This window comes from Equus quagga, chromosome 4 (genome assembly GCF_021613505.1).
Source record: "Equus quagga isolate Etosha38 chromosome 4, UCLA_HA_Equagga_1.0, whole genome shotgun sequence".
NCBI lineage: Eukaryota > Metazoa > Chordata > Mammalia > Perissodactyla > Equidae > Equus > Equus quagga.
The window spans coordinates 17604207-17627603 of NC_060270.1; the positions used below are offsets into that span (position 1 = coordinate 17604207).

Below are 23397 nucleotides of genomic sequence, written 5' to 3' on the forward strand. Positions count from 1 at the left end.
AGGAAATAAAATCTCAAGCCAGCGGGGGACAATGCTATTAAAGACTCCAAGTGGTTTTTTACAAGATTGGTAATGGGAGCTATATAACAAAGACTTTGACTAGCCTTTGTCCCTGGTTCCTGGGAGGGGTAACCCAGTTCCTCGGGATTTTCCGAGTAGATGGTGTTTCTTTGTTATTCATGTTGGTCCCTCTCGGGTCACACCTGATAGTTTATGCTAATAAGGTGACTCCTGGTGGGACCCTAGGTAGTTTATGCTAAAGATGGAGCTGGCCATGCCAAAAAGACCAGCAGCCATGTGGTTAGAGTATTGGGATTTTGAGTCCTGTGATGGTGATATCAGCCTGACCTCCAGGAAGGGGAGGGAGACTGGAGATTGAGTTAAACTGTGTGGCCAATGATTCAATCAATCATGCCTAAGTAATGAAACTCTAATAAAAACTCTGGGCACCAAAGCTTGGGTGAGCTTCCCTGGTTGGCAACATGGTACATTGTCACAATGTGCTGGGAGGGTAATGTGTCCTGAGTCCACCTGGAGAGGACGATGGAAACTTCAAATTTGGGACTCTCTCAGACCTTGCCTTATGTGTCTCATCCTTTGCCTAGTACTGATTTGTGTCCTTTTGCTGTAACAAAACTATCATCACAACACCTTCTTGAATTCTGTGAGTCATTCTAGAAATTATTAAATCTAGAGGATAGTGGGAACCCCTGAATTTGTAGCCAGCTGATCAGAAATTAGGGTGGCCTGAGGACCCCAAATTTGTAGCTAGTGTCTGATGTGAGGGCTGTCTTTTTGAGAATTATGTCTTTAACCTTGAGTTTAGAAAACTCATTGAGGATGGGCATTTTCAGTTTTAGATAAAGGTCAAATTTAGGGAGATTGGGATCTTAAGCTGTCTCTTTGAACCAGAGAGGGCCAGCAGTTTTCCTTCTGTCTGAGACCCTTTGCTGATTATTGAATTTGACCATGAATTCTCACACCCCCACCCTCTCCCCTAGCCACCCATCCCAATTTAGGATCAGTTCTCTTGGTTTTTCCAATCCAATTTGGCTCCTAAGAGTCAAACTTCAGACCCTCTCAATCACTTCTGATGTATGATTAGTCAACCTCACCTTTTTAGATTGTGGAGTGCTTATTTCTCATTTTCTTCTGCCATCTACCATCTGTCCTGCACGATGCCATCGGGATTCTACGGAGATTCTGGAAACGTTTTGTGAGGGTAATAGCTCTCAGTAAGAATAAAAGACAAACTACTTTTTCCATAAGTAGAAATAGAAATTTAGAAGATAACTTAGTTTCTCCTACTACTATTAGGTAGGATCTCATTCAAACTAACCCTTAAAGATAACCTCTGTTATGGAGACTTCAAAGAAAGGGTATACTCCCTGTTTTTTGGTATCATGTCCTAAGGTCTCACTCAAGTCCAACAATCGAGAACTTCTTAATGCTTTATCTGTAGCTTCCCAATGATAATTTGCTCTTTTTCTTATGACCTCTTAAGGGAGAAAAAAGAAAACTGTCAGAGAATCTCTTTGCTTAGATGAAGACAATTATTGTAAATATCACATTCCCGTCTGTGGTAGAAGAGACTTCAAGTGATTCTTCAGTATTTTGTCCACCCCTTCCTCACATAATTTCCATTATCATTGTCTTCAGTCCTTATCTTATTCATGAAAACTTTCAAGAAGCAGCGCAGTCAACCACAGGATCACTGACTCATGGAAATGAAGACACATCTCCTTTTCACGTTTATTTCATTTTGTTTTAAGATCACAGAAGAGCAGAGCATTCATACGTGTAAAGTAACAGAAGAGAGAACAGAATTTAAATACATTTAAAAAGAAAAGGAAAAAAGCTTTTTTTAATTTTAATTTTTTTTTTTTTTTACACACACTGCGCTTTTTTATTTTCCTTCACAGAGCTAGTATCCAGGGAAAAAAAATCCACCCAATAAAAGTAAAAAACCTTGAACAACAAAAAAACCCAAACAAAAAATGGCCATGTGTTTGTATCATCAAGGACAGTTCTGTTTATGTCTACAGGGCTGAAAAAAGGAATATATTTATATATATATATATTTATATGTATATAACACTGTTAATAAGAGAATTCTAACCAAGAGCAGGATTTATACACCCTTCAGTAGAGCAGAGAGAAGGAAGGGGTGAAGCCAGGGTGGGGGAAGGAAGGGGAGGTTTTCTCCAGGGCTTCTCTCCCCTGTATTTCCCTCCCTGTCACTTTCCCCCATTCTCAGTAAGTACTTAAGGAGCAGAACTTGGCCATAATTCACCAGGAGGAACCATGTACATTCTCTGGTGAAGAGCAAAGACTTAGGGAAGTGGGTTCAGAAAAGGCTCCAGATAGCTTAGAATTACTGCCACGTGTCATGAAGCTAGTAGTCCCAGGTGTTTTCTTCATTTACAAGAGGCGATTTTTACTCTGTGCCTGGCTTTACATAGAGAGGGCTTGTGCAGAGATGAATGTGACTGTAGAAATAAATCCAGGAGCACCACTCAAAAAGAGGCACCTCTGAAATAATCATGGAAATGAGGAGTTGTCCTGTGGGCAGGTCATTCTCCCACTTAAGTAGAGCTTCATGAGTATTCTCAGCGATTGTACATCCTTATTTACATAAAGTGATACTAATGCTGGGAAGTTATGAGTAATCCCTGCTCTTCAGTGTACAGATAACTCAGATTCTTTCTGTTCTCTTAGGCAATGCATGAAAAGCTATTGTTGGACAGATACTAAGTTGAGCCTCTAGGATAATGTGGGGCTATACTTTGGTGGGTCAAGACAAGTGGGCTTGTGCTCAATCGATCCAGAACATGGCACAAGAAAGTAATTCCTCATTAGCCACCTGAGAAACCATCCTTTCTGCTTACCCGCTTCTCAGAGAATTCAATTTTCACATTTGATTTTGGCCTTCACAAACTCTTACTCTATTCAGCTCTATAACTTCCTAAAATGTGTTGATTTTTGTCCTCTTTTCAACTTGTCTTCTTTAAATGGAATGGATTTGTACTTTTTGAAAATGACGTTTGTTTTCACTCCATCCACTTCCTTGACTTCACAGCCTAAAAGTCAAGTTTGAGGAAACTTAGGCCATGAGAAATTCCTTCCAAAATAAAATATTTTATTTTGCTTTTTTCTCAGGGAACAGCCTTTTGAACCTGCCTGGAACCACGTGCTTACTGCTATCAGCACAAGCAAAGAGCTTTCAAGGACACACATTTAGTATAATGAGGCACTTGGCCCAGGATGAGAGAAAACTGATGTTTCCTTTTATATGCACAACTTCCTTGCTTGTTACATGCATAATATCCAATCTGGCTATTTCCCTTCCTACGAAACTTTATTAGGATATAGTTCAGCACTTAGATTTTATATTATAAATAAGGAAACAACTCCAGCTATATTTCAATACCCTCAGTATAATCTGAAAGTGTCCCTTCTCTCCATTGATAAGAAACTTTGATCAGGAGAGGAGCCCTGTATTCTAGGAAGTTTCGGCTTTTGAAATGGAGATGAAGGAATGGTGGTTCTGAGAAGTGAGGATAGTACAGAGACCAAACTAGAGACAACAAACAGCTGCATGGAATGATTAGCTGGGCACAGCATGACCACAGCACTAAATTCTCATTCAGAATCAGAGAGTTTAGAGTTGACAGAAGTTTTAAAGATGTCATCCAAAGTCCTCACTTTCAGGATGAGAAAACCAAGACTCAGGGAGTTTAAATGACTTGCTGCCTAAGGTCACACAGCTTGTTGTGGCCAGATCCAGGGTTAAAACAGAATTCTTCTGACTCCCAATCCAGTACACCTCACTTTAACGTTCTCGTTTAGCTTGGGTGGAGGAGTATGCTTTAAGTGTACTGTTCGTTTTACCTAAATTTCTTTCTATAACAGTCCTTGCAGAAAAATCATGTGGTCCCTGAAGTCATCTCTTGATGACTCCTTATGTACCAGTTGTTCAGATTGTAGAAAAGGTATATATGTCATTCTGTTAAACATATCAGATATTTCAAAAAGACTCCAAGAGAGCATGCCTGAGAGAGATACTCCCAATTAAAATGATTCTGTACTTAATTTGCAATATTCAGAATACACATGCAGAAATACAGGTCTACCCAATGAAGTAAAAGCAGTTATTTCCTAGGGTGACTTCACAAGATATTTCTCAAGGATATAACATCTCTTATACCCTACAGTTCTTAGGATCAAGATGACAAAGAAGCTTTCCCAGTGTCTTCGTTGAATGGAAAATAAAAACTGAATAATATTTTGCTCATCAGGTGTAGGTGACTTTCTTGGAGCTATTTAAATAAAATGTCTTAAATGATAAGTAAAACGTAACAAGAAGCCGCTTGTGAGTTGATGCAACAGACACATGAGCCCTGAAATCCCCTTCCCCCTTGTCTCTTCATTTCCCTTGCTTTGGGGTCAGGTGAGACAACTGTGACAAGAGTTGGGAGAAACTCCATTTGGGTCCTGAAGGAACACAGAGGCGGCCTCCTGTGACGTCAGCAGGATGTGAATCGCTAACAGTTCCTGTGGGTCTGCTTCCTTTTGCTGAGGCAACTTTATGTTTGAGCCATTAGTCATACTTCTTCCCATTCTGACCTGTGAAATGCTTTGGTTTTTATTCATTTAAAAAATTTTTTTCTTTAAGATTTATAGGCTTAGCTGAACTTGGGCTCTGCATGAAAAATGAAGTTTACATAGTTTATATTATGTACATAAACTAGTGATTTACATTGATTCACACATGATTGGTGCCTAATTTATTAATCAGCACACAGTATGCAAATGTACTGAAAGGAAATCAAGATTTTAAAATAAGTTTTCCATAATATCCATAAACATTTGCACTGGTGTAAATGTTAAACCTAAACCTAATGTTCACACCAGCTTCCTTGCCAAGAGGAAAGTGATGTACACTGCTGGGTGAAAACAAATTCTTTCTTGAATTTCAGTCGGCCACGTTTGACAACATAGCTACATGCAAATAAGAATACATACTTTACTTCTCTTCCACTAATATGCACATAAATGTAAACTCCATTTTGCATTTAGTGAGATGTTTACAGATATTATGCCACCATGATGGAAAATTTACATCACTGGGGCAAATGCAGTCTTTGGAGGAGAAATATTTTAGATACTTAAGAAAGAAGGAGGATACCTAACCTGGATTTGCATTTCTTAACTCAGGGTCTTATCTCACCATTTTTGCGGTATGTTTAACATTCGTCTTCAAAATATTAATCGTTTTTGTAAGTCAGATATAGCATTATACTTACATTTCTATAAAAGTGATAGTTTTGGGGAACCAAGACCAAATCCAGGCTAAAAGGTTAAGAAGATGAAGAGAGAAATAAGGCTGTGGTTAACCCCATGGAACGTGATCCCTAAGCAAATTCCTCTTAAATAAATAATTACAAAGTGGAAAAAATGGGGTTTCATGTCTTTCTAGATGAAGCATAGCTCTCTTTTTTTAACCAAATTCAATACTTTTCTTCCTTTTAAGTTTAAACCATTGCTCTAGATTTGTCTTATAATACATACAATATTGTAAATATAACATCTGTAAAGATAAGATTAAAAAAAATACATACACATATATATTATTTTTCCACAGATAATTCAAGACCTGCAATAAACAAAAAGGAATTCTGGGAGACAAGCCAATAGACAGTCAAACTCCAACCAACCTGGGGATGGAACCTGTGACTCCGGGGTAGTTAAGAAGCTAACAACTCGGTAGGTAAGAACTCAGAAACAATTTCATGCTGAGGAGTTTAGTTTTTGTATGCAAAGGAGGTAAGTTCATTTTTGGAGGAGAAACAGATTTTTGTTTCTGTCCTCCAAGAACATGAAAATCACGAGTACTTTTACAAGGTCTCTATGAATAGCCCAGTTGTCTGAATATGAAGTAAAAAAATGCCCCTGGCAATGGGAGAAGTCTGACTGACTTGGAAGAGAAGGCAAAGGTCAATAGGACAATTCTTCCCAACAGAAAACACATCTGACTTTTCCCTAAGCCTTAGTTCTTTTAGGGCAGAGGGATTTTATGTCTCAAAACAAGTAACACTATTCCTCCAACAAGGCAAAACTTTCTGATGAACAATTGCACAGAGGATATAATCCTGCATTTGAAAAACCTAGGATAGTTCTCATTCTTATGGAAGTGCCCTTGGTCAAGGTCATTTCTGCTTTTGTTAACTGTAAGTAGAGTTTAAGGATTTTGTTTTATGAATGGTGGAGTATCATTTTGCCTACAAAGGACATTAAATATTTTAGCCAGTCAGATTAATTGGTGCATTTCATTCCTCTCAGTGTATTGTTTCCAACCAGTTGGTTCTTCTCAGTGCAGGGTTTCAAACTTTGATTATCAATGGACAAAATTCTTGAAGGGATTTCCAGCAATATGATGAACTAAATTCCAAGAAGTCCCATGTTCAGACAATCTCTTGGTGTCAGTCCTCTGATTCCTCCCTTTTTCCTGACCTTTCTCCAAACTATGTTCTTCTCCATTCTTCACATTGCTTAGAGACATTCTCAAACCTATGAGATTTCTGGGGTCAATGTTTGCTCTGAAACAGAAGCCAGGGCAAATTTTTAAAATTCCCAGATCCTGCCAGAGATATATGCAAACACCACAATATTCAATATATGTTTAATTATGTTTAATATATGGTCCATTATAGTAAAACTCAGGGAACAAATGGTGCTGACACGGCAAAGACATTCCTTTAAATGGAGAATCTCCTTTCATAAAACCAAGACTTCATCCTTATGATGGAGTGGAGACAATAAAAAATCTAGGTGTATGATTAAATCTGTGATGTGCCACAGGGATCTGTTCCTGAAACTGACACTAAACTGAATTAACTCCTGTTACTTTTCTCTTATATCTCTTGAAATTAGCATGCACTCCTCTAAAGCTTCCACTTAAAAATGTGGCTGGCCCTTCAATATAGAGGGACGATTTATCATCAAGGATGATAAGCTTTTATTCCTGTACTAGAAAGATCAAACTGTTAGAGAAATTCCTGATTGTCGATGAATCGATGTTGCATAGGAATATGGCTCACTTTCCCCATATTTCAGTAGCTACCTCCGTGAATAAGAATTTCTGTCCTTTGCCAGGATCTGTCACAAATACACTTACCCATCCCCAAGCCCAATGTGTCCTTCTGTTTCATGTCTAAACTGAAAAATCATAAAAGGCTAGTGATAAGCTTCTAAAAAAAATAGAATCCCCTGGAAGAGATTAAAAATGCTGCTCGTCAAAGAAATCATTACCTTCAAAGATGAGACTCATTGCAAAGAGCCTTCAATTAATAAAATCTATCAAGACAAATTTCAGATCTTTCCTTCCTTCCTTTCCCTCCTCCTTCCTTCCTCCCTTTCTCTTTCTTCCTGCTTTTCTTTCTTTCTTTCTCTAATTCTCCCTTCCTACCTTCCTTCCTCTCTTTCTTTCACTCTTCTTTCTTTTTTTTGATTTACAGTTATAAAGTTTCCTGTCTTATATTACGTGGCAGCCATTTTCCAGGTTCCGAAACTTGGTGACGTACCATATTTTTCTCTGCTGAAATGCATTCAATTATGACCTCAATAATGATCTTGTTCCCTTTGATAGACTGAGCCACTTCCAATGCCTCCTACAGTCTAAGTGAAAGCTATCTTCCTGACAAAGATATCTACACAGAGAGCCAGCTCTCTCTGCAAGGCCTTTCCTAAGAAAATCCTTCTGGTGTTGTGGTGATGCCAAGCTTTGTGGATGCGTACAACTTCTGCCTAAATCATTACAACTTTCTCAGCTCTTTTGGTTAGGGAACTAACCCACATCTCAATATTAATGGCAAGATGACTCTTATAGATGTAAACTTAAACACCGTATCCCCATTGTATCTTTTTCAAGAGACTAGAAGCCAAAAGTGAGCAAGGATGGTGGAATATAATGCCATTCCTGGATAATGACGGACTGCTATGAATCGGTGCTGCAAAAACCATCAGTGGAACGGAAAGGAGATAATGTGGGCAACCAAATGAAGAATTAGCCTAGAACACCAGGACAAATATCTGCAAAGGAGCACAAGGAGTAGATTCCTTTTGGTTACGGTCAATGGTCTGTATTAGAGCTCTGATGGTATATCTATAATATGAGAAGGGACCTTAGACATCTGTCTGCTTTTCCCGCCTTGCTCACTCTCACTATATTTTATCTGAAATGGGAAACAATCTCTGCTCAGGCGAATCCATGGGGCCAATGTAGTGTTATTTGAAGATTCTGGAGGGGGCAAAACAGGGCTGCTTAGGATCTCCACGTGGCTCATCATCCTTTCATTGGGAGTTAACACTTGGAGGCTTTTCTGCTTCTGGGATTTACTCAACACATGCTTTTCACTCCTGCAGCAGAGCGGGACCAAGCCTGCAAAAAGCCAGGAGATCTACGAATCCCTCAGACTCACGAAACTAGAGTGAAATCAGAAATCTTCTCTGCTAGGTCACCTCATCCCTGTCACTGATTCTTTCTACTGTTTGCTCACCCCATCAATAGTAGGCACTTTCATTTACAGTGATATTCTGAGTGACTCTCGACTGGGTTCTGATGATTGGACTAGGAGGAATATGAGGTTCTGCCCTTAGAAGGGGCACAGCTTGGTTTGAATACACACTGGTGTCATGGGACAGCCATGGATGGGGAGAGAGACTCTGATCCTTGCCTCCTTCCCCACCATGTCCCTCAGCAACTTGTCACAGCCGCATCTCACAATTACAATGCGAGACAGTATCTACAGCACAATGAGTCTATGTACACATGGACCATTCCCTTGGCATGCTTTAGAGAGAGACACACACGCTCACACATGTACACCCACGTGAGAGCGAGAGACTTGAGCACGCGCGCACAGTGGAGAAAATTAAAATGGCACTTCCTAGCATTTGCGGCATGACTGGTGCTGGGGACGGAGGAAGGGTGGGAGTGAAGAGAAGTGGTGGGGGTGGGGGATAGAAAGGGAATATGTGGGATGGATGTTGGGGAGATAGAACACACTGGAAGGGGAGAAGATGGTCCTAAAAGTTGGAGAGATAGTGGAGGCAGGAAAGCCAGATAAAGGCTCAACACAGGACTCCAGCATGTATTCTGCTGATAGTCTGAAATGGCTACAAGTCAGCTCAAATGGAAAACAGAATAAAAAGATGATGGAAATATAAACACCAAAGGCAAGACCTTATTTTTTCTTTCCCCACAGATGAAAAAGAATGAAGGAATGATAGTGTGTGTGGGGGTTAATATCCATCTGGTACTTCTTCACATGTCTTACTTTTACAACTTCTAGATGACCTTAGCATGATGTAGTCTTTATACAGCATACATTTGCTTAGATATACACATATCCTGGTAGAACTTTTCCCGTCCTGAATTATAATCAAATTTTTATTGATGGACTTTCAAATTATTTTTAAATGTTATGTTTTCTTCTTCGTTTTCTTATTTCCCCCTTCATTTATAAGCACACAGAGTTGTGAAATAAACAGTCTCCCCCCATCTCGCTCTCTCTCTTTCTGTATCCTGTGTGACGCATTTTTGTGTGTTTTTTAAAATTATTTTTAAATTTTTATTCTATTAACATTTGCTGAGAAGGCAGAGCAGAGATGCTGCCAGCAGCCACAGTGGTACGGCCAGACTGATGGATCCGTTTATTCCTCTCACCGACCCAGGTCCTGCAGTGCAAAAGAGAGAGAGAAAAGAGAATAGTTAGATCTGGCCCACTCTATGTTACAACTGACTGCTGACGGTGTCAGAGGTAAGACTGGGCTAGGTACCAGTGCCTCAAAGTCAGTGTGCTATGTACGCCCCAAGAAGGGCTCACAATCTTTCCTAAATCCTTCTCCTTAAGCTATAACTATCTTAAGATGGATCACTATTTGAAGCACTTCTAAATACAAAATTCTCTTGCCAGAGGAGGCCCTACATTGGCTTTCACTAATGTGGCTGATGCTGCTGCAGGCTCCTCTTTGCCCAACCTCCTCTTGCATGCTCTGCTCTGCATAGCATTGCGAGGCCAGCACTCATTAAGATTCCAAGCATTAGTGAGGGTCCTTCAGCAGCCAGACATGGGCTCCTCCAGCCGATTCATCACAGCATCTCCATCAATAAAACATGGAACCAATCTGTGGCTCTCTCATTTCTCAGGGGGAAAGCAGTAATTATTTATTTGTTAATGGGGAGGGGAATTGTTTCAATGTAACACTTATGGCTGGGTGACTCCTTAGCTGCCAGGTAGGAAATAAGTCAACTCATTGAAGAGTCTTAAGAGGCAGCAGGGGCGCATCTGGTCCACGCTCTTCATTTGACACTTTAAAAGTCAAAAGCAGAGACAACAACAACAATAGCAAACAAACAAACAAATCAACCTAGAGAGGTTAAGGGGCAGGGCCAAACCAGAAGCAGAATTGAGAGTTGAACTTGCCAGGAACTCAACCTGGAGTGGCGGTCTGTGTGTTTCCCAGGGCCACCCACTTTTCCTAATGTGGACGTGACTTGGAGGATGTGGGTGTCCAGGAGGAAAACTGGAATGGAGAGGAAAGTGGAGAAGGGATTTGAGTGTTGACAGAAAGAGGAGGATTGGGGCAGAAAATGTAGTTTCGAAGAGCCTGTCTCCTATGCTTTTCTTGTTCCATTTTCTCCTTTTGTATTGTTCTGTTCATATAGAGCCATTAAAAGAAGAAAATGTTAGTGTTTTTCACAACAAAGACTTTGGATTTAAGATTGCATGCTTACACAATGATGTTCAAAATAGAAATTGGTGTGACTGAAATTATGGGTCACTATGAAGTTTTGAGGGCATGTATGCAGATCAATGTGTGTGAATGCATGTGCACGTGTGTTTAAACTTATGATCATTTGCAAGTGCAATGGAAGCATCCTCTGGTAGGTGAATGTTTCCAAAATTGTCTACAAATGTTTTACCTACAAACCAGATTAGAGGTAAAATAACAGGGAAAATGTTGAATTCAAGAATGTTCTCCTAATCTATGTTTTACGTACATAATAATAGCAACACCAACAACCAAACAAAACCAAGAATTACACAACGCTTACTACAAGGCACTGTTATAAATGCCTTACAAATATAAGTACACAACTATGCTATGAGAGAGGTACTATAATGAGCCTTGTTTTACAGTGAGATAACAGAGGCACAGAGAGGTTAAATCCATCACGCGAGTTCACGCAGCTAGTAAGCAGACAAGCTGGGGTTTTTACCAGGTGGCTGGCTCATCTTTGCCCGTCACCACTGCACAGTGAACTTACACAGTGAAGGGGTGCTGGTGAGTCTCTTGTCAGACATTCGGCAAATGAAATTTGGGTTTGTTTAGAACAATAGCCATAGCAAACAAAACAACACAGAACCATTCATTACATTTGAAAAAAATGACTTTCAGTAGAATATTTTTGACTAGAATGCCTTCTTGAGAATAGCAAAAATATTACTTAATATAAAAATATGAATATATACAAACTTTGAACAGCATAGTTATAGTATAAACTGAGCTTTATTATATGTAAGGCTATGTAAATACAGAATAAATGCTTTAAAGATTCAATCAATCAATTCTTGAAATTTCTGAATAGGTTATAGGAAAATATTAAGAGAAGGCATTTTAGCGCCTTCTGGTTCATGCTTTTCATGAGGAATTAAGGTTCAAGGAGATTATGGATCCTGCACAAAGCACCCGATTTGTAACTGTTGACCAGGCACTAGAATCCAGGTGTTCTGAGTCTCAGCTCAATTCCCATCCTAATCCATCCCTCCCTGCCCCCTCTCCTGGCCTTTTCGGTGTTTTGGGACCTTTAAGCTCTCTTAATGGCCACTCCCCAGGGCTCCCAGCCTGATGGCGGTGTGTTTCTTGATTGTTTCAGTTCCTCTAGATGCTTTAGATGGCATGAGCTCCATGGTACATTTGTTTAGATTAATGTGTCAGTGAAGCTTCCAAAACATAGAAAGACTACACACAAATTGAGGCCATACAGGGTTGAGCAAAAATGATTTGTTTTGCCCTGGGGATAGTGCAAAACCGAAGGTTTTCAGAAAGAGGCTAATTCTGCCTATTTCCTTAATCTCATTTTGAGTGCTGGGGCAGGTTGGATTATCTTTCAGACATCTTGGAGTTGAGTAGTACCTGGGGAAGTCTAAAAAGCCTAGTCTTATCATTTTATTTGAAAGGTAGTAAATACTTGAGAAAGCAAAAATTCCACCACTGAAAATATAATATATACATATATCAACCTAGATAAGGATGTTCGCATATGACATTCTTGCTAACGTATGTACACACATATATACGCAGATACAAAGGGAATTATGTATGGTACACGCATATTCATATATATACATGATATAGACACAAATTATTGGCCTTTTAATTCACACAATTGAGAACTAATTGTTACTTTCACATGCTATTCTATGTTATCTATAGGGAATCCCAGTATGACTGTGTTAATAATCTTCAGTTTTATCCTTAATAGAATTATTATTACATATTTGAAATGCATTTTTTGGATCTGTTAAAGATAGCTTCATCTCTATCACTTATTATTTATTAAGTGCTCTCATATAGCTATTTGATGTGCTTCTATGACTTGCTCTTTTCATAATTAGTTTTGAAAGTAAATAAATAGGCTTGAAAAAATGCAAGGGTGAATGGCTGATGGTGGAGTCGTCACAAGTGTGTGTACAATTATAGATATATGTGACTGCATAGGAGACTACTTCAGTTAATGGCTATTTCAGGGAAGAATAATCAGCAAAATCATTAATTATGTTTTAGTTCATAGTTATGAAATTTCTGCTTATTTGTGGAAATGCAAATGATAAATCTTATTTCCCATAGCAGATGGCCAGGCTCAGCAAGTGCTTTTATATACGACAGATAAAATGAAAGCAAGAGTCTGCAAACATAAATTAGCCTTAAGAATAGATGAGCAAATAGAACTTTAATTCAAAAATTGCTACATGTTTTTCATTTAACAGACAAAAATCGCATCTTGGTATTTAGCCACATTCTACATGTGTGTATGCGTGTGTGCACACACTTCTATGTGTGGTCTCTAGTAGACATTGAATAAATGCTAGCATCATCATTATTGTTATTAACTATAGAAGTTTGGATTACATAAGGGCATGAAATACCCCTGAATCAAAGGCATTGGTTTGAGAATTGGGTCGAGGCTTTTAATGTTTGATCGGAAGGGGCAAACTTCAGCTGCAGCAAGATTGGCAATCTTGAGTCAACACACTAGGACCAGGTTCTCAACCCAGGACGGGATGGTATGTGAGATTCTGTATCAAGGTGTATGCTGGACTGCACTTTGCCATGACAATGGTTATAAAAGAGAATTTGTGATTAAAGGCAAGATTGATAAAATGTTCTGAAATTGTGGGATATGAGAACTTTTTGGCAAGTCTCTACACTACGAATCTGATGTAGGATGTTGAGCCAACTGATTTGTTTTTCAGTAAAATCTCAAAGAAAGGACAGGTGATTTTTCAACATCTGCTCTAGAAAGCTTGTGCTTGGAGACACTTTGTGATTCAATTCTGGCCAACACATTTCTGTTTCTTCTTCTGAGTACTTAGGGCTCATTTCCTGGATTTGGGACTAGAATTATTCAACATAATCATTAATCACACCCTCAGTGATTCTTGGGCATTCCTTTCAGCACTAATGAATTGAGGTCGATCATCATTTTATTCCTGTACACAGTTCAGCCATACAAGAAAAGAAGAAAGTCCAGGAGAGTTTAAGTTTGAATTCTTAGAATTATTAAGGGCTGATTTAGTGACTGAACATAAATGAAAAACCTAAACAATATACAAAACAATCGTTAGGTGCAGGAGAAAAACAATCTCCTAAATCTCTCTTAGATAAGCAGAGTAGGACATGTTGCGTCCTGGGAAGCCATGTTTAAAGGAAAGCCTAATAAGATTGACTTTGGCGCCACCTACTCTCCGTTTTCAGTCAGTGCAGCTTCCTCTGGGTGAACGAATTGGGAATTAAAGCCTATGATCTCCAGGCTGGAGCAGGTTAGAAGAAGGGATATATTGATGTTTTCTTTGAGCAATGTGTCTTATAATTAAATTTGGGTTCCTCCTGCATAATTCTTTATGTGTTGTCTCCCCTCTCTGTAAAAGGAGTCTTGGGTAAGGCTGAAGTATTCTCACAGTAAAGTCAGAATTATTGCATCTTTTCTATCAAAACAGCATCAAATATTTTGGCATGTAAAATTTTGAAATACTAGGCCAATACTTAGAATTTCTTCAGGTGACACTAAGAATTTATCTGGATGGTCTTTGAAATTAAAAAACAACAACAAAACCCCTAGATCCTACTTCTCCATCCACACTAAAGCCTGAAGTATGATGAGTTCCACGAACACTAGCCACTTAAGATTCAAATGTAATTGATAATCATGGCACTGGGGAGAGAAGGAAGGCTGAAGATGACAGTAGTTTATACCTTCTTGCCCCAAATGATCTTGGTCTTATGTATATATTTCTGGTTGCCTCTTCCCTGCTGCCCTCTGTGAGGACTTGTTAGAGTTGTCCTCATAATGAAGGCCCTTTCCTGGGAGTCAGCAACCAAGTGTCCATAATGTCTGTGGCTCTTGGTCACTGGTAAGTTCTAAGTCCCACAAGAATAGATTTTCACTGTTCAGAATAATCTTGGTTGTTTCATCCCCTTTGAGGCTCAAAGAAGAAATCTTCATATGAGACAATTACCAACCCAAGCGGTGGTCATGAGGACTTAAGGAGGGTGGTGTCTGGCCATATAGGTTCCTCTGTGGACCTAGTCTGGGGACGGGCACTGTTAGAGAGTTCTCTTGGACGGGTAAAGATAGCATCTCAGGATTGGTCATTGTTTGCATCTTAGGGTCCATTTCACGAAGCTTTGACCTGATTGCTCTATCTTTGTAGGGAAAAGTATGTGGATTATGTGCCACATGGTTGATGGAGGTATGCGGGGAACTTGGAGGGCACAAAAAGGCACCTCCTGGGAGATCCCAGTAGCCCAGTGTATTGCAGCCAGAGGAGGTTATATGAAGACCTGCAAGAATGCTGAGGCAGAAGGGAATATTAAATGTTTAAGTGCTTCATTTTAGGAGGCCCTGCTCTATTTCCTTTAGCAACATTTCTACTTGAATAGCCAACAAGGGATGATAAAGTAGGCTCTATGTTCCTTCTGAGAGCCCCGTCATTGGGCAGTGAACACTTCCAAAAGTGCAGCTCTGCAAGAATTAACCATGGGCATTTAAGAAAAGTGGGAGGGGAGGATAACTTGCTCAGTTCCAGAGATTTAAAAATAAATAACTGTCAAAAGCAATAAAGGAGTCATGGTTTGGATCAGGAGATTTTGTGAAAGAGAAAGTTCACAATTTGGGAAAAATAGTAGCAAATGGGTTATGGAAATTATTATCACAAATTATTGAGATGAAATAAACTCAAGTGTATAAGACCCCAATATAGTGCTGTGAAATCTTAATTTTAACATATAGAAGGTAATCAGAAATAAGAACCATACCTTTTTGCTTGAAGTGCACGGTGGTGACAATTTCTAAAAAAGAAACATTTAGCAAAACAAAAACAGATAAAAAATTCTTTATCAATTGAGAATAAGCACAAAGGTAGTCTAGCACTTTCCACTGAAAGGAGAATGAGAGAAAAGGTGGAAAGAACATTCTATTAGGAACACACATTAGCAGAAATTGAAAGAAAGTCACATGGAAAGAGATTGTTTCGTTGGAACAAATGTTGTACAGTTGGAGGTGGTAAAAACAATTTGCAACCACAAATACTTGATGCTGAATGTTATGTGCGTCAACAAGTACAAGGACTCTGAATCTGGCATGTGAAAGTACCCTTGACTGTAATTTAGTGGAATGATAGAAAGGCTGACCCCCAGCCTCATCCTACCTTTTTGCCCCTGGTTTGCTCCATTCGAGCCAATTGACCTCCTTGCTTTGCTTCTAATGTGCTAAATCCATTCCAACTCTGAAAACTTTGTGCTTTCTGTTTCATGTAGTTGGAATGTTCTTCCCCAGGTCACTGCATGGCTCACTAAGTCACTTCATTTATATTTCTGCTGAAATGTCACTAACTCAGGAAAGACTTCTCCCATGGCCTTATCAAAAATGGTGCCCTGTGCTACTTTCTACTCCTTTACCCTGATTTATTAATATTAATAGCACTTATCACTACTTAGCATCATGTTATACATTTCCTTATTTGCTTGTTTAGGATTTCTCTCCTCCATTAGAATATATGCTCCCTGAGGGCAGCAACAGTGTATGTCTTGTCAACCATGGGATCCCAGGTCTAGATTAGATCCTGGCATGAAGTAGGTAATCCATAAATATTTGTTGAATGCATAAATAAATCTCAGGGTTGGAAGAGCTCATATGGGTCAAATACTTGGATTCCCTTTTAAGTATCCTTATCAACTAAACCACAATACTCTTAGATCTTTAGAAGTAAATATGGACAATTTGAAACTTAGGACTAACTGAATGGTTGGTCAGACGTAGAAGCCCAAACCATGGCTGTGAGATATGGATTTTCTTTTCTGTGAAGGTCAGGAAATAGCCCTGCATCCACGAATAGCATGCTTTCACTAAGGAAGTAAAGTGACTGGACTCTGAAGTCAGAGACAGTCTTTTGAATTGGACATCAAGTCACCTCATTATCTTGCTTGAAACTTGTTCATGCTTTCCTGTGACTTCCAAGATAAAGATCAAAGTCCTTAGTATGGCATCCACGGCTCTGCCTCCTCACCTCTCCAGACTCATTAATGTTTATCATCTCTGCATTCCAGTCCACAAGCCTTGCTTTACTCTCCATGGTACCATGTTTTCTCTGTCGTAGGGCCTATGGCCCAATGATATCTCTACTGGAAATTCCACTCATCCTTCAGAATTCAGTTATAACTTCCACAGGGAAGTCTTCCTTAGTCTGCTTGGTAAAATTAAGTCTCTTTATTATAAGCTCTGCTCTCCTTCATAACACTCATCTCAGTTCTAATTTCAAATGCATTTGCCTGAGGTTTTGATTAATGCTTGTCTTCACTACTGGACTGTGAGTTCCATGGAAGCAGGGGCCGTGTCTATTACTGTTCCCTGTTGCAGCACAGCCAATGGATGAAGGCACTCTGAATGCACAATGGGCCAAACAGAGGATCTAGAATCACTGAAATATGAGGAAAATAAATATATGCCAAGCATCCTCTTAACAGAGGATCTGAGACTGTTAAAACAACAGAGAATCTGGATAGCTAAATTCTTTACCCTCTGATGTGGCACAAAGGAGTCAGATTTTCAGAATCAGGTCTGCCAAGTTTCTGAGGTTCAGTGCAATCTATCAATCTTCTCCTTCACGGATTTTCCATTTGTCCATCCAGAGGAGGTCACAAGGAGAAGCCCTCAAACAGCATGCTGTTTTCTGGCACTCTCATGATAGCTATAAGAAGGGTACAATGGTCCTAGTGTCTGACGTCTTGAAAATGTTTGGCTACAATTCGGCATTAGCAAAACTATTGTCAGCCATGCTGTTCTTGGGGCAAACTCTGTCTACACGTAAGTACAGTTTCATGAAGTGGTGAGATACAGGGGTGAGGGAAGCTCAGCATAAATGTTCTTTTGTATCATGACTAATGGTGGACCTCCAGATGATTCTGAAGATGCTCCTGAAGATGCTCCAAGTCATTGGTACCTGCCCTTCTATCCCTGAAGAGGTAGTCTGTTACTTGCAGAAGTAACGGAGGTCTTCTGTAGGGAAGTGCCTACAGAAGAATGGAGCTGGATTTCTGCTCCTCTCCTGGCAGGAGCTGGCAACTCATGTCGCTGTCACCCAGAAGTGAAGCTAGGTTCTATCAAGATGTGAAACACCAGTCTCTACCTATTGACCACACTGATCATCTGACCACTTACGTTTCAACTGTATATCAAACACACTGCCACTTACTTTCTTTCATAATACCTGCTCTGACAACTTTTCTTTGAAATAAACATTGCCTTAAAAGTTGTTGAAGTTGTAGAGAATGTGCTCATCACAATATGAGGAAACTGAGAGCAAGAGAGGGGCTAATCAGTTACCCAAGGTCACATAGACAGCAAGAGGCAGAGCAGAGACTGAAATTCAGGGCTCCCACTTCTCCTGCCAGAACTCTACCCATTATTTCACAATACCCCTCTGGTATTTTTATGAAAATGAGGACATCTAACTATAGTCTATATAACTCTGGGGTCATCACTGGAATGTTTAAATGATTCAATATCGACGGGGGAGAGTTTGGCTCTGCTCCTGTACAAAGTTCAACTTCCCTTCTTTCTCCAGTCAGGCCTTTTGTCTTATCATTCTTTAGAGTTTGTAAGTTTATAATTTATATCTCAGCTCACAGAGTGACGCTCTTCACCCACAGAGGCCTAGATGCCTGGTGGGCCCACCTTTGTGTAAGGAACACTTGGTTTCCTCTGCTCCATCCCTGGTCCACAGGCCTCATGGGAAGAATTCCAAGCAAGTGTTCAGGCGCCTGGGCAGGCAGGAGGACCAACGTTTTCGCTTAAGCTAGAAAATATCACTTAACTTCTCTTTGTTTCAGTTTCATCACTTGTAAAATGAGTTTAATGAACATGCCTCAGAAATCCTATCAATTAAATAAATTAATTATCAAACTGTGCTTAGAATGCTGCCAGACACATAGCAAGTGCTCAAAAAATAAGAATTGTTGTCAGATTTGTGGTAAAATCCTTCTAGAGAGGATCATCAGTGAAAGTTTGGTGGAAAAAGAGAAAAATATATCTTAACAAGTAAGCCATGGCAGCGTAGGCCCAAAGAATACAATTAAAAAAAAGATCTACTGAGCAACACGGATGAACAACACACTGAGAGATGCTAGCACACTGAGGTGATGACGAAGCATTGGCTAGGCAGCATTTCGGTCGGAAGAAAACTGGCAATGTGCCTGGGTTACCAGTCACTGGCACAGGCTCAGGTAAGAGTCTCGATGTTCTAAACGAATCTCTTAGGGAACAGAAACTCCCTAATAATTAATTTAAAAGAGTTCATTAAAAGAAGAATTTAAAAACCTTACCCAAATATTATACTCTATGAAGAAAATGTCACAAAAATTCAGATTAAAAATATACATCTGTAGGGCCAGCCCTGTGGCATAATGGTTAAGTCTGGTGCACTCTGCTTGGCAGCCTGGTTTCATGGGTTTGGATCCCAGGCGCCCACCTACACCACTCTTCAGCCATGTTGTGGTGGTGACTGACATATAAAGTGGAGGAAGACCAGCACAGATGTTAGCTCAGAGCTAATCTTCCTCAGTAAAAAATATATATATATATTTCTCTATATATGTGTATGTATATATATTTGTATACATACATACATATGTACATATGTATATATACATATGTACGTATGTATTTGCTTGAAGTATCTTTAAAAACCAAACTAGCCTACTAGTTAAATTTTAGGAAGTCCTCCCTATTACAATAAATGAACTAGTTTTTGAAATATTGATGATCTTAAGACTTGGACTTCAAATTGTCTTTAGGACAAGAGGACCGAGTGCTTATTTTGTACTATTATTTCCTACTTACTCTCTTCTGTTGGAATAGAACGTTCTCTTTTAAGGAACAAAATCCTGAATTCTTTTGAGCCCGGCTCTTTGAAAACTTGGTTGTGTGCTGCCATCTCGTGGTAATACTAAGACATGTTCTTAAGCGCTGTCTAAAGGAATCACCTTTGTCCACCAGGTGGCAATAGTTGGGGGAAAAAATCGAGCAGGCATGAAATGTTTCTTTTCTGAAAGGAGTCTTTCCTCTTCTCACAGATAAGAAAAATTTTTTTGGTCCTTAACAACTGAAAATTATTCTTCTTTTTCTAGTGTGAAGGTGATCTCAAGTTCTTGAGTCAGACTGCCTTGCCAGGGATATTATTTTTGTAGAAATTCCCTGGACACGCTCATTAGAATATACCCGAAATCTATGATTTTTATGCCTTTCTGTAACCCTCCTCTTCACATATTGATCTGTTTCAGCAAAAACACTTAACAAGTAAGCATGGCAGTGCAGGTCCAAAGAATATAATAAAAAGATCAATTTACTGCAGCAGTACAATGGACAAAACTTTGGGGGAGTCTTGTACATACAGAGAAAGTTTTAGAATTCTCTAGAAGCATTATTGTCATGTGCTTAGATCGTAGCTCCTGATGGGGGGTACAAGGAGGCAATAGAGAAAAGAATGTAATACTAGAAAAGGCAAATACCTTGACAAATTAACTTATGCTAACCTGTCTTTGACTTTTGACTTTGTCTCTTTACACCCAGTCATGTTAGACAAACCTGCAGTGTCACGAAGCTGATTCAGCCTCTCTCGTTGGCATTGGCAGTGTCTTCCTTGTTCACTACTGTACCTTCAGCTCACTACTTCTCTATCACAGAGAAAGTGTCCAATAGATTTGCTGAATAAATATCTGAGTGCACGCATGAATGAATGAATGAATCGATCAATTAATACCTCAAGAGCTGCCCTAGCAAAGGTTCTAGGTAGGGCAAGATTCTGTTCTCCTTTTGGAACCACCATGCCTTAATGCAAAGGCAAAATTATTATTGGGAATTCAGTCATTGGAAGAGCCATATGGGGCCAGGAGGTCGTTTCACCAGTCCCCAAATCCTGGCAGGTAGAAAATTTTCTGGAGGGCCGAGCTTTCTTTCAGAATCCTCACAACTAACGAAAATTTAAACCGTAGAAAATAAAAACTCAAGCTACTTTTTTGTTCAAAGGCCAGAAGATTTATTCTTTCCCTTACCTCTCATGTCCCGTTAGTCTGATTAAGTCTCTCTCCAGAAATTACAGTGAGTGCTGAGAAGGTGAGAGATGCTTCACTGGAAACCCTGCAATTTACAGTTTGGTAGCTCCCTTATTACCTAGGGAAATTTTCATATCTGTTTTTGTGAACAGTTTCGGCATTTTGCCTTCTTTGAGTTCCAGCTGGGAGACAAGATGGTGGTACCACAAATCCATAAGAAGAACTGGCTTTCAGTGCTTTGACTCTTGACAACTTACCTCTAATCCTCTGTTTATAAGCATCTGTTCCAATCCTCAGGTAGGATATGTAGAGTTTTGGAGTTTATATTGTTTGCACAGTTATTTTAATTCCAGGATGTTTACTTAAACATAAATAGCTTACTTTTTAACCTGCCGCAGCCATTTGAACAAGGAAACATCCTCTCTTCTCTTGGGTCGGGCACAACCCTTTCAATAAGACCAGACTTCTAATGTGCCACACGTTTTGAAAATGACATATCAGTAGAGGACTTAAAATAATTAATAGTGCTTTTGTTTTTTTCTGGTCCAGAATTAGTAAAAGCGTATATTCAGGGCAGAGGGAAGGCACATATTCAATGGGGATTTTATCCTTCTGTCGTCTGTAAAAACTCAGAGAGGAACAGGATCAAAATCCTCAAGAAATTCAACAAAAGAAATGAGGAGGAAGATTCAGTGTGCTTCTCCTCCCTCCCTCATGCATGTCAAGGACCCAAAGCATAATATCTGTCAGGTCCCTTCATAAGAATTTATGTTTTTTGTGCCCTGAGTTTTATTTGTTGGCCAAGATTTTGAAAAATAAAACCTTTATTATTACAGTAGCTTAAAAGGGGGACATTTTTATTAATTCAATTTTCAAAACCACACTTTGAAAGTTATTCATTTCTTTCTCGAAGGTTTCTCCACTCTGCTCAGAGGTTTTAGGGATTAGTGGTTTCTACTTACAGGTATTATTGTTATTTTTCCTTCTGCCATAGAAAAAGATATGCCTGTTATTTCTCTTTGGATTGTTAGAGTTTTTGATTTTCTCCCACATACTACATTCATGTTGTGTGCACCCTAATGCTTAATATTTCTAGACTAATGTTCTCTGAGAATCACAGTAGTCATTCTGGGTCTAGTTTAGGGGGAAAAAGCCAAAACAGAGAAAAAAGTCTAAACCTCAACCTTAAATGAGTCCTGTTTTCTTAGTTCATAGGTAGACAATTATCCTGACTTCTAAGAGAATATGTCAGCCAGGCTGGGAGAACTAAGAAGTCTTAGCACGTCATCAATCTTTGAGAAAGGAAGTTAGCCTTCCTTAGCTAGATTTAGGTCAAAAAGGAATCCTACACGTTACTTTCAAATATTTCTAAGGACCTTTCCTCTTACAGTTGACTGTGACCAGAAACAGACTTCAGACGTCAGGTGTTATTTCAGAGCGGGGGAGAGACATGAAGGATTTACCAGGATATTTGCCACCCTGGGCATATGGTGATAACTCTTTATTGAATGAATGAATAAATTCAAGCCAAAACCAAATGCTGACATAATTTCTCATTATATAATGTGAATAAAATATTTGAGACTCACTCCTTATTCTCATCAATTAGTAGACCAACTCTGTCAACCAAATGTTCTATACTAAAGAGAATCAGAAAAAAAATACATACATATATATATATATATATATATATATATTGCTGAGGAAGATCAGCCCTGAGCTAACATCTGTGCCAATCCTCATCTCTTTTATATGTGGGTTGCTGCCACAGCTTGGCTGATGAGTGGTGTGGGTCCGTGCCTGGGATCCGAACCCGCGAACTCAGGCTGCCCAAGTGGGGCATGCTAAACTTAACCACTACACCATGGGGCCAGCCCCAGAAAAAATGTTTTTGAAATAAAAGGTCATTTCATTATAAGGAGAAAAATTTATAAAAGGGAAAATATTAATACACCAGTTAAGAGAGAGAATGTAGGAGCCCCCATATCTGAAAGGAGGACTCTTACTGGAGATCCTGGAGGTGACACAAGGGAAATCTTTTGTAAGATGAGTCGGGTTTGACTTAGGAGCTGGAAGAGCTTCAAGTGTGCTGGTCACTGTGGGGAAAGAACCGGCCAGGGCAGGAGGGCTGCTCCTGGACCTGCCTCTGCTATGACCTTGCGCAAGTCACCGAAACATGCCCGGCCTCAGAGAGGGCAGAAAATAGACAAGAGTTGAGGTGTTTTAAGTTGAATATTTTATAGTACACTGACAGCTTGAACATCCAGACAAAACATTTGTTTATATCATATTAATGGCATTATCTCTGAGGACACTATAGACGATCTTTATTTTCTTCTTTATAGTTTCATATATTTTCAAATTCTTCTATAATGAGAATGCATAACATTTATTATCAGAATAGAAAACTATTTATAAAAACAAATCAATGCATTTAAAAAACCCTCTAAATCTGGGGAAAAGAAAATAATCAGTTTCTGATTATTTGGCATTGAGTTGACA

General features: G+C 39.3%; 1 protein-coding gene across 2 annotated transcripts in view; it reads right to left on the reverse strand.

Annotated features, from left to right (window-relative positions):
* Nucleotides 1-1740: 1740 nt before the first annotated feature.
* The window catches only part of LSAMP (limbic system associated membrane protein), a 600663-nt gene continuing 579006 nt past the window's right edge, over nt 1741-23397 (reverse strand). Inside the window, exons 8-9 of one of the 2 annotated variants that reach the window (XM_046657785.1) lie at nt 15604-15636; nt 1741-9738 (exon numbers count right to left, since the gene is read on the reverse strand). In XM_046657785.1, coding sequence (XP_046513741.1) covers nt 9641-9738; nt 15604-15636 — 131 coding nt within the window. In that variant the 3' untranslated portion in view covers nt 1741-9640. The remainder of the gene's footprint in view (nt 9739-15603; nt 15637-23397) is intronic. The other variant, XM_046657786.1, reaches the window with a different exon arrangement.